The sequence below is a fragment of the Furipterus horrens genome, unplaced genomic scaffold (assembly GCF_987537825.1).
Source record: "Furipterus horrens unplaced genomic scaffold, mFurHor1.1.pri manual_scaffold_3, whole genome shotgun sequence".
Lineage (NCBI taxonomy): Eukaryota > Metazoa > Chordata > Mammalia > Chiroptera > Furipteridae > Furipterus > Furipterus horrens.
Window position 1 is genome coordinate 124,997,265 of NW_028327173.1, and position 12,561 is coordinate 125,009,825.

Below are 12,561 nucleotides of genomic sequence, written 5' to 3' on the forward strand. Positions count from 1 at the left end.
GCTGGGTATTGAATGAATTGCCAGTCCGTTCCACAGTGGATTATAGGTATTAACATCTTCCTTAAGCTGCATGTAGTTTAATATATAATATGCTGTATGAGATTTACAGTGGAAGCATTAAACAATTAGGATGAAACCCTACTAAAACAGTTAAACTTAAGAAAATGAGTTCTGTATTTCCAAAAAGCTATTTCTTTTTTAAGGTTTAAAGTATCTCTTCCTGTATAGTACACACAAAATAGCTAAAAGTGAGAATCTTGCGGGTCTCTCAGCTCCTTCCTGTAAAGTACTACCCTTCCCACCTCCAAACACTAACTTAAAAATGGGCAAATACTAAGAAAAGGAAAGCTTACAGGGAGATCCCCACAACCCCCAAATGCGCAAACACCCTATAATATTTCCTGCCTGCAGACACAGGTCTTGAGTCTGTCCCCCCACCCCACCCCACCCCATAAGTTTGGCACCAATCACAACTTTTAATTCACAGAGAAGACAATGCAAGACATCTGACCCTATTGAGACAGAAACTACATAGGTGTCTGCTATAGCAACAACAAAAAAGTTGACTACCGTTTTTGGTAGTTAGAATCCTTTGTAGACATTGAGACATGCACGCATTCACTGCGACTTTCCATAGGAATTATGAGCCATACAGGATTCATTAGGATCTTCAGAGTTTGGGGAGCGAGGAGGGAATCCTATTTTCGTGGGGAAAGTGAGAAGGAGTTAAAGCTGACAGTCCTTAACCGCAAATGTTTATACGATCCATATACATACCTGCTCTAGAAAGGGGTTTTACGTTTTGCTGTCCGCTCCTATGTCGGAACATTCAATACTGGGACTTTTAGGAAAGAAAATACAGGAAGGAAATGGGGTGAACTTGCAAGCTGAACAAAGCCCCGCGGATATCCCCACGATCTGCTTCCTCCGGGGCCAACCCCGCAATCTATCCCGTCTCTCGGCCCTCAACAGCCTGGCCGCAACGGCATCTGCAGCAGCAGTACCTGCCGACTTTCGGAGGGGTGGCACTTATTAATGTGTCGGGTCAGCCCCGGGGAGCTAAAAAAAGTGGATGGGCAGTGCTTGCACGGGAAAATTTGCTGAGCACTCCCGTCGGGAGCCCCGCCGGGGATCGGAGCTTCGGGGGGTGCCCCGGCCAAAGCTGGCAGGAGCAGCTCTTCCCGGACAGCATGCCACAGCCTGTGCTTGTCCCTGATGTCTGCGGACGGGAAGTGCGCCCCGCACAGCGGGCAGGCGAAGGCCAGCGGGGCGCCGCGTTCGGCGCTGAAGCCTGAGGCCAGTGCTCGGGCCGAGCCCGCCTCGTGAGTGCCTAGATGCTTGCGCAGATAGGCTTGGCGACGGAACTTTTTGCGGCAGTAGGGGCACACGAAGATCTCGGGGTCCCCGACACCACCGGTACTGGCCGGCCCAGGCACCCGGCGCCCCAATGCCCCCTCCGAGTAGGGAACCCGCGGCAGCGGTGCCTCGAGGTGGGACAACGCCTGCAGGCCCTGGGATGGGGCACCGTCCGGGCGCGGCTCCGCCCCGGAGCTGTCCCTGGCCTGCAGGTGCTGATTTTCCGTCTGCTCTGCCCGGCTGTTCTCCTTTCCCTCCGCCAGAAAAGAGGCACCAGCCCCGGAACCCGGGGAAGACGAAGGAGGACGCTTCCCGTCAATCGAGGAGCCGGTGGCGGCGTTTGCCACCGTGGGACGGGGCTTGTGCCAGCGGCGATGGGAAGCGAGGTTCGCTGGGCAGCTGAAGACCTTGTCGCACTCCGGGCAGCGGTACTCGACGCGTACGATGCGGGAGCAGCGGTGCTGAGCCAGCGCGAAGGGGTCTGCGTACTGCTCCTTGCACAGCTGGCAGATGAACTCCCCCAGCGGCGTGCGGCTGCCCCGCAGGCCGAGGGACGCGGCTCCGGGCTCCTCCTCCTTGATCTTCAGGCCTAGGACAGGGGATGTGGTCACTTCATCCGCGAAGCTCAACTTCCTCATGGCCTTTGGCTTCTTGACTCCTGCAGCCGCAGGTCCAGACACGCAGCCCGGAGGTGCCTTGGCGCGGCGTTCGCCAGCAGCGGGCCGCTTCAGGCTGTGCAGGGCGGCCGAGAGGGGCGCGGGGTCGGGGTGAAGCGCGGGCTCCGGGAACGGTGCCCGGAGCGGCAGCTGGAACTGTTCCCCCGAGGACGGTACGGCTGCTGGTGCCACTGAGCAAGAAAAAGCGGCCGCGGCGGCGCCCCCGGGGAAGGACTCCGCGGAGACCGGCGAGCTGAGGCAGCGCTCCAGAAACGCCCGGCGCAGCTCCACGCCCACCGGCTTCGCGGGGCTGGAGCTGGGCCTGGGACCCTCCGTGCCCTCCGCCCTCCGCTCTGCACCTTCCCGCCCGCGTGGTCCTGGGCTCACCCCAGCTGCCCGACAAGGCGACCCCGACAGTTCCCGGGCAGCCGCTGCCTCCTCCAGCCCCTTTCTGGGCTCCTCCGGGCTAGCGGGCGCCGCTCGCTCCGACTCCGGCTGAGAGGCTCGGGAAGCCTCCTTCGGGAAGGGCGGCGCCCCCGGGGGTTCCAGCTTGGGGAAGACCCGCTGCGCTAGGCGCACGCGGTACGCGCCGCCGCCTGTCCGTTTACTACGCTTCACCAGGAAGCCCCTTGGCATGGCGGAGTCGAGAGCGCTTGGGGGCAAGGAGTAACGGGGGTGCCACAGGCGCTGAAAAAGGGCGAGCACCGCAGCTCCCCGCGTCGTGGCGGTCATGTATCCGCAGCCTTTATAGCTGAGACGCAGGCCAGGGGCCCACTGGGCCGCCTCTAGGCCAGACTGGCCAATCAGGAGTGGGAGCGGGCGCCGGGGGCGGGGCGTTCTCCCTGCTGCGCTCTCGAGGGTCCACCGGGCGAGCAGAGAGCACGCCCCTGCTCGCCTCCCCTGACCGATGTGCCACCCAACCCCAGCAGGTGGCTTAGGAGCTGCCCAAGGCATCTCCCCCTGCCACCCAATGGGTAAAGACGGAAGAAGGCAAGGTCCGGAGTGTGAGGAAGCTCAGCAGTCCCCACCTCAGCCTCCACCAGGGACTCTACGAGGAGCTCTGCTGGGGGTGCCACCTAATGGTGCCCTCTTTGCGGGCTGTGACCCTGCTGCCCCCGTGCGTGAGGTCCTGATGGAAAAGCGCCCCCCACCCTCGACAGCAGAACTGAGGGGTAGGGGCAGCGGGCACCGGGGTTCGGGGAGGCGACCAGGTGGGTACCATCCAGGGAATGGGTTCATGCCCTCTGCCCGCATTGACAGCTGCGACTGAGCGGCAGGGCTGCTAAATCCACCACCCTGTTCCTACACTTGACGGTAGCAGCATGTCTGCCATCCAGTATCGATCGAGACTGCGCGCGTCTGTGATACTATGACAATTCATCTGGGAAGAAGAGCTCTCAGTGCGGGAGATCGTGCGTGCTGGCGAGCCTCTGGAGCTCAGGACGCCGGCAGGTTTCTGGGCCCTAGTCCTCAGGGCTTATAAATGCCCCCTCCGAGATGCGAACAGGAGTAAGGAGGGGAAAATAGAATCTAATTTTCCACTGGCTTCAGATAAAGTGGTTTATCTGCTCACACCTTCCACTTGTACTGTCCAGGGACATGACTTACTGCCTCACTGACCTGTTTAGCATGGAGTAGATCCGAGTGAGGAATACAGGTGGAATCAGGATTATGTCTGCTTCCCCTTATATAAGTGATACTTTGCAAAAGGTGTGCTGTAGACCAAACTCAGAAGATTTTCACCCAGCACTCTGTAATGTGCCCAACATAGTTTTAAGCACTAGGATATATTTGAAAGTTTGTAATACTAGCTGATAATGGAATAATTAGAAAATATATGATAGATGTATATATAATAAAGTACCCAAATCCATAATATAGATATAAATACAATGTGAGAATAAAAAGGGGAAATAACTGTGTTCAAGTTTCCTTACAAAATCAAATTGGAGAAACAGACTGAGCGACCAGTTTTTAAAGTAGAATATAGCCAAACAGATCTAGTCATCAATAAAACATATTGTCAAATAAAGGGTTTTTACAGGGAGAGCATTATTTTTAAGCAGATTTGGAAGTAATTATGTATTTATTAATCAATAACTATATTTTAGGCACTCTACTTAAGTAATCTAATTTTTTCACACATGAGCACACAAAACAAGGATATATTGTTACCCTCTTTTTCTGATGAAAGGATTGAGCTATACAGAAATTAGATAACTGGTAAAAAGTCACCAAGAGCCCAGATTCAAACAGAGTTCTGGCTAATTCCAAATCTCACTTTTTTCTCTATACCAGTGGCTTCAAGCTATATTTTTTTCTGATCACATCACACAATAAGAAATATATTTTACAGTGCATGTGTAACTGAAACAAAAGATTCACAAAATAATATCCTTAACTAGGTGCAATGCATTCTTTTTTCTAATCAATTCTAGTTTCTTCTTTAAAAATGCTGATCATAGTAAGCAGATTGATTTCATAACTTACTAACAGATTAGGACCCACAGTTTGAAAAACACCATCATTATGGTATTTTCTATTAAATAGAGTGAAATCATATAAAATTAACTAACTAAACCTGACACTTTATAATCAAAATTAATATTCTGAATCACTACTTAAACCAGCATTTGCACTTCTAGGTATATACACAAAAGAATTGAAGGCAGGGACTAAAGCACATACTTACACACTAATATCCATTGTAGCATTATTCACAATAGCTGAAAGACGAGGGGAATCCATTGTCCAACGCAGATAAATGTATAAACAAAATATGGTATATACAAATGACAGAATATTACTCAGCCATTAAAAAATAATGAAATGCTGATACTTAAAACAAGGATGAAGCTGCAAAAATGATGCTAAGCAAAATGAGCCAGACATAAAAGGACAAGTATTATAAGATTTCACTTACATGAGGTATCTAGAATAGGTAAATTAAGTGAGATAGAAAGTAGATTATTGGATGTCAGAGACTGTGGGAATAGGAACTTAATGGTTATAGAATTTCTTTTGGAGTGATCAAGTTCTTTTAATCAATAGGAGTGAGTGATGGACAGCATTTTGAATGCAATTAATGCCACTGAATTGCACATTTGAAATTGTTAAAATTAACATTTTTGATATTTTTTTACCACAATAAAAAATTTCACATACATGCACACAAAAGAGTGGAAGGGAAAATCATGGCATGTCAGACCATAAAAAGAATATAAAGGAGCAGATCATGTAATTTGGACTCTATTACATAGAACAGGCAAGGAGAACCATTTAAAGTTTTAAAGGGAGGGAGTGACATTTGGTTTTGAAATTGCATGAGGGAAAATATCTTTAGCTATGCTTTCTGCCAGAGTAGGAAAGGGAAATGCAGATATATGAGCCTTTCCTCTCAGTCCTTCCCCTTTTAAAACAACTGAGAATGTGTGTCTGTTGCTAGGCGTGGGGATGATGAAAATTTAGAAAGTCAAAAGAGTAGTTATGATGTGGAATATTTAATGAAGTGATTGGCATAGAACTGATAGGCAATAAATATTTTTTAATGAATGGTGCTAGTTATTAGGTGGATAGCAGATGTGTCTGGCCATCTATCCAGCCATCCTGTCTTCCATCTGTACAATTATTCAATCATTCAATAATTGCTGTGTATTTTGTGGTAGTTCAGAAATACAGTGTTCAAGGAATAACTATCCTCTTTTATTTTCAGGAAAACAAATTTGTGTAAGAGAGGGCCTGGTCCACCTGTAACTGCTTTTATTCCTGACCACCATTTTATAGAAATTTCCCTTCAAAATCTCTGGTTGACCCAAAGGCCATCAACATCACTCAGGTTGCCAAAGGGTTGGCTTCAGTGCGACCCTTCAACCAGCTTCGCATCACTCCTGTGTGAAGGACCCACAGCAACTCCCCTCCTCCAAGGGCATCTCTCACCTCATTCCCACTCCATTCCCTTCTTTGCCTCTCCTCTCCTCGGCACCGCAACCCCCATTGTCCAGGGAACACCCAACCTTTACTGAAGAATTTCCTGGGCTTCACTGCACAGGTGTATTTGCTATTCTCCATGCTCAGTAACACTTGAACTGGAGGCCACATAGGCTAATACTATTGTGGGAGTACTATGAAACAGAGCAAACAATTATTACTGTGACAATACACAGCTGTTTCTCTTCATTATTTAAAGGGGTAAAAAAGAATTGCTGTTAAATATTTTCTAACAAATCCAGTAGTAGTTCCAATAAGTCTTTTTATCTCCCTTCCACCCATGTGTAACTTGATAATCATTCTGGAAATCAGTGTAACAATGTATATCAGGAGCTTTTTAAAACAAATGTACTTATTAATTTACCAATTCCTCTTTTAGTAAATCACCCCAAGGAAGGGCAAAGATGTATGCACAAGGCTGTTTATCACAGTATTATTTGTAACTGTAGAAAATCAGAGATTATGTTGAGTAAATTATGGTACAGCTACACTATAGATGATCACGTAGCATTAAAAATGCAATGATGGACAAATATGTGTGCCATAATGTTAAGGGAAAAAAAGCAGGATGCAAAGTTGCATATAAAATAAAGAGTTCAATTATGAAAAACAAAATGAATAAAACACCAAAAGGAAGTATATCAAATATTGTAAAAGTTACCTCTAGTTAGTAGAAATTTTAGATTTTTTAAAACTTTGTTGTTAAATTGTTTGCAATAAGCATGTTATCACTCAAATAATCAAAAACAAATGTAAAAGCTGCCTTAAAGCCTTTCTGACGTTAACTGTGCGGCCCCCTCCCCAGGACAGTGTTGCACAGGCAAGTAACATTCCCCAGAGTCAACTTTTTTCACTCTGGCCCTAGAAAAGAGGGGACAAGTTTCTATTATGCCACAGTCCTTCAGGTTGAAGAACATTTTTTGGGAAGAGACTAAGGGTTAAATGGTTAAAAGGTAGAAAAAGGGCTAAAAGGTAGGGGAGAGAATGAATTTAGATGAGTATCCTGTACCTAGGTACAAACCTAGATGATCCTTAAGATATGAACCCTTCTTATTCTGTTTTCACACTTAGAAATTATAGTAAACAGGGCAGTCCCTGGCAAGACTATAAAATCTTTGCTTTCTTTTTTTTTTTTTTTTTTTTAACTAAGAAATGTGATTTATTTGAAAATTAATTACAGATTTCTTCTGGCCAAGATGGAGACCTAGACAGACAGGCTGCATCTCCCTCCACAACTAAGAAGGAATACAACTACCTCAAAACTAAAGACAACCAGAAGTTCCAGAAAATCAAGCTGCATGGAAGTCCAACAAACAGAGATATAAAGAAGAAATACTCATCCAGACAGGTAGGAGGGGGAGAACCAGTGTGGAGAGGACGCAGTGTGGTGGAGACAACAGCGAGTGGCAGCAGCAGGCTAGTGAAAGCGCAGTCACACATTTTAAAAAGTCAGGAGGAACACCTGGGGAGTGCTCCCAGCACCAGATGAGACCATGCAGCTCATGGTCCGAGCGCCGGGGAAAATAGAGCCTCATTGCTTCTGACTGTGCAAACCAATGAGGGTTGGGGCGGAGGAAGAAACTGCTGGTCTTTCAGCAGAATCCACTTGTTTAAAGGGCCCCCATGGTCCTAAAATGTGTGCAGACCCACCCACTCTGGGAATGACGGCCAGGGCAACAGCTAAAGAGGCACCAATCCCATACAAAGTGGGAGAAGTGCCTAGAAAAGGGGCAAGTGCTAAGCAAGCAGCATTGTTCCCTCTCCGATCCTCTCCCCCACAAACAGCGCCACAACGTGGTGAATTGGGCTGCCCCCTACTGACCACTACCTAAGGTTCTGCCCCTTACAATGTAACAGGTGTGACAGCTCTACCTAAGACACAGGAAAACAAACACAGGAGCCTGTCAAAATGAGGAGACAGAGAATTATGGCCCAAAAGAGGGAATGGATCAAGGTTCCAGTGGGAGAACTAAGCGACGAGGAGATAGCCAACCTAACAAACAAGGAGATAGCCTACCTAACAGATGCAGAACTCAAAACACTGGTGATAAAGATGCTCACAGGCTTGGCAGATATACTTAAGTACGGCAGACGCATAAGGGAAGGAGTGAAGGCTATGCTAAATGAAATGAAGGAAAATCCACACAAAACCAATGGTGAAGGAAGGAAACCGAGGTTCTAATCAATGATTTAGAACATAAGGAAGAAAAAAACAGTCAAACAATACAGAATGAAGAAACAATAATTGAAAAAAATGAGAAGAGGCTTAGGAACGTCCAGGACAACTTTAAACATATCAACATCTGAATCATAGGAGTGCAAGAAGAATAGGAAGAGCAAGAAATTGAAAACTTATGAGAAAATAATGAAGGAAAACTCCCCAAGTTTGATGAAGGAAATAGACATACAAGTCCAGGAAGCACGGAGAATTCCACAGAAGCTAGACCCAAAAAGGAGCACACCAAGACACATCATAATTAAAATGCAAAAGGTTCAAGATAAAGAGAGAATCTTAAAAGGAGCAAGAGAGAATCAGAGAGTTACCTACAAATGGGTGCCTATAAGACTCTTAGCTGATTTCTCAAAAGAAACTTTGAAGGTAAGAAGAGACTGACAAGAAGTATTCAAGGTGATGAAAAGCAAGGACTTGTAACTAAGATTACTCTATCCAGCAAAGCTATCATTTAGAATGGAAGGGCAGATGAAGTGCTTCCCAGACAAGGTAAAGCTAAAGGAGCTCATCATCACCAAGCTATTATTATATGAAATGTCAAAGGGACTTACTTAAGAAAAAAAAATCTAAACTATAAACATTAAAATGACAACAAACTGACAACTATCAACAACTGAATTAAAAAATAAAAACAAAACCCAAACTAAGCAAACCAGAATAGAAACAGAATCATAGGTATGGGGATCATTTGGAGGATTATCAGCTGGAAGGGGGAAGGGGGAGAAATAGGGAAATGGTGCAGGAATTAAGAAGTATAATCAGTTGGTACAAAATAGACAGGGGGAAGTAAAGAATACCATAGAAAAGGGTGAAGTCAAAGAAATTATATGCACGACCCATGGACATGAACTAAGTGGGGTGGGATTTCTGGAGTGTAGTGGGGTACTGGGCAGATGCAAGCAAGGGGGAAAAATTGAAACTACTATAACAACATAATCAATAAAATACACTTAAAAATAAAATAAATAATCAATCAATGAACTAATTAAAGATTTGGTTTACTTTTCTTCATAAAAGCATTTTTTAAATTGAGGTAAAATTTACATAACATAAAATTAACCATTTTTTAGTATATTTTATTGATTATGTTCTTATAGTAGTTCCAATTTTTTCCCCTTTCTTCCCCTATATTATTCTTAACTTCCCCCTATCTATTTAGTACCAATAGGTTTTGTTTCTTAATTCCTGCACCATATCCCCATTTCTCCCCTTCCCCACTCCCAGCTGATAACCCTCCAGATGAACCCCATACCTATGATTCTGTTTCTATTCTGGTTTGCTTAGTTGGGATTTTTTTTTTTAATTTTTTAGATTCAGTTGTTGATAGTTGTCAGTTTGTTGTCACTTTAGTGTTCATAGTTTTGATCTTCTTTTTCTTAAGTAAGTCCCTTTGACATTTCAGATTTTCTGGAACTTCTGGTTGTCTCTAGTTTGAGGTAGTTGGATTCCTTCTTGGTTGTGGAGGTGGACGCAGAGTGTGTGTCTATGCCTTCATCTTGGCTGGAAGTCTGAAACCTCACTCAAAATTAACCATTTTAAAGTGAACAATTCACTGGCACTTAGTATACATTTACAATGTTATGTAACCACACCTGTAGCTCTAAAACATTTTAATTACCCGAAAAGGAAACTCTGTACCTCTAAGCATTTGCTCCCCATCTCCTTGCCTCATCCCCTAGAAACCACTAATCTTCATCTGTCTCTGGGTTTCACAACACTCTGACACTAAATGATAGATCCACATAAAAATCTGCTAAATATTGTCTAAGGATATGTTATTTCCCTAAAACTACATGAGAATTCTACCACTGAGCCACCAATGCTATGGCACCCTAAGAATTACATGAGTACTTCAACTACAACACTTTATGTTTTAAGTATGTTTTATTAATTATGCTACTAAAGTCATCCCAATTTCCTCCTTATCCCCCTTCCACCCAGTACCCTCTTCCCTCCAGCAATACCTCACTCTTAGTTCATGTCCATGGGTCGTGCATATAAATTCTTTGGCTTCTCCCTTCCCTATATTATTCTTAACTTCCCCCTATCAATTTTGTACCACCCGATTATGCTTTTTAATCCCTGCACTGTTTCCCTATTTCTCCCCCTCTCCACTCCCAGCTGAGAACCCTCCAAAAGATCTCCATATCTGCGATTCTGTTCCTGTTCTTGTTATTTGCTTAATTTGTGTTTGTTTGTTTGAGATTCAGTTGTTGCTAGTTGTGAATTTGTTGTCTCTTTAATGTTCATGGTTTTGATCTTCTTTCTAAAATAAGTTCATTTAACATTTCCCGTAATAATCTCTTGGTGGTGATGAACTCCTTTAGCTGCACCTTGTCTGTGAAGCATTTTATCTGCCCTTCCATTCTAAATGATAGCTTTGCTGCATAGAGTAATCTAGGTTGCAGGTCCTTGTTTTTCACCACTTTGAATACCTTTTGGCTGTCCCTTCTTGCCTGCAAAGTTTCTTTTGAGAAATCAGCTGATAGTCCCTGCTTTTCTCTTCCTGCTTTTACAAGTCTCTCTTAATCTTTAACCTTTGCCATTTTAATTATGGTGTGCCTTAGTGTGGTCCTCTTTGGGTCTAGATTGTTTGGGACTCACTGTGCTATCTGGATTGTATGCCTATTTCCTTCACCAAATTAGGGAAGTTTTCTTTTATTATTTTTTCAGGTAAGTTTTCAATTTCTTGTTTTTCCTCTTCTCCTTCTGGCATCCCTATGATTTGATGTTGACACATTTGGAGATGTCCTGTCCTTGTTTTTTTTCAATTCTTGTTTCTTCTTTCTATTCTGGTTGAATGTTTATCTCTTCCTTATGTTCCAAATTGTTGGTTTGAATCCTGGCTTCCTTGCCTTCTGTTGGCTTCCTATGAATTTTTCTTTATTTCACTTAGGGTAATCTTCATGTCTTCCTTATTTTTTTGTCATACTCAAGGAGTTCTCTGAGTATCCTGATAACCAGTGTTTTGAACTCTGCATCTGATAGGTTGGCTATCTTTGTTTTGCTTAGTTCTTTTTCTGGAGTTTTGTCCTCTTCTTTGATTTGGGCCACATTTCTTTGTCTCCTCAATTTAGCAGCCTCCCTGCCATGTGAACCAAAGCGTTGCCAGTTCGATTCCTAGTTAGGGCAGAGAATAGGAAGGTTGCTGGTTTGATTCCTAGGCAGGGTACATGCCTGAGTTGCAGGCGAGGTCCCTGGTTGGGGGCATATAAGAGGCAATCACACATTGATGTTTTTTTCTCTCTCTCTCTCCTTCTCTCTCTAAAAATAAATAAATAAAATATTTTTAAAAAAAATTTAGCAGCCTCCCTGTGTTTATTTCTGTCTATTAGGTAGAGCTGCTTTTACTCCCTATATTAGTATCATGGCCTATATAGTAAAGGCATCTGTAAATTGTGTGGGACAGAGCCTTAGGAAATTGACAAGGTGGGGCAATCTACTTCACAGCTTTGTAGCTTTGTGGCAAGGGCTCAGAGAGGGGGACAATGCTGCTGCCTGGCTTCTGACTGTTTGACCGGCACTCACTACATTTCCAGTCACCTCACCTCCTTTTCCGTATGCAACTGGCACCCTTCCAACTTCTGCCCAGGTGGTGAGTCCTGGAGTAGGTGGGTTTTCGAACCTTCTAAGACTATGATGGCCCTTTAAGTGGCAAAAATCTGGCAGTTCCTTCTACTGCCTCAACCCCCATTGGTTTTCACAGCCAGATGTAACAGTGTCTATCTTCCTGGTGCTGGAACCCTGGGCTGTGTGGTCTGACCTGGGGCTGGGATCACTCACTCCTGTCCATTCCACCTCACCTCCACCGCCACCCCCTTCCTTCCCACCAAGCGTCTCCTCTTGGTTCTGGGACTCCATTCCTCCCACCTGTCTGGATTAATGTGGCTTCTTTAAATCCTTGGTTGTCAAACTTCCATACAGTTTGATTTTCCGACAGTTCTGGGTGTTATTAGTTTTGAGATCCTGTAATTCTTTCTGTGGTTGCACGAGGAGGTGAAGTGTGTCTACCTATGCCTCCATCTTAACCAGAAGTTCAAAATCTTTGCTTTCTTTATCTGCATCATTTATCTTTCCAATGACAATCATTTCCCCCCTTTTAAACACTCAGGACCTTCATCTACTCTATAATATTTTGATAAATATTCATATACAGTGAATTATCTCTCAAGCTATTTGCATTTTAAGATTCTTGTTTCTAATTATGGAATAAATTGCTTTGATTTAAATTCAGGAATTCTGAGACACTAGCAATCAGGAAATTTTTCGAAGAGAGACTTCTTGCCCCAATATCATCATGAGTACAAGAGAAGCTCAGATTACTGACAT

The 12,561-nt window shown here is 44.4% G+C and overlaps 1 protein-coding gene across 1 annotated transcript; it reads right to left on the minus strand.

The window, feature by feature from the left end:
• Nucleotides 1-965: 965 nt before the first annotated feature.
• Nucleotides 966-2,648, minus strand: INSM2 (INSM transcriptional repressor 2). The gene has a single exon (XM_090271848.1). The coding sequence runs from the start codon at nt 2,646-2,648 to the stop codon at nt 966-968; it is 1,683 nt and encodes a 560-aa protein (XP_090127974.1).
• Nucleotides 2,649-12,561: the final 9,913 nt, after the last annotated feature.

Excerpts from the sequence above, each read along its gene's own strand:
- INSM2 (XM_090271848.1), bottom strand. The coding sequence starts at position 2,648 with ATGCCAAGGGGCTTCCTGGTGAAGCGTAGTAAACGGACAGGCGGCGGC.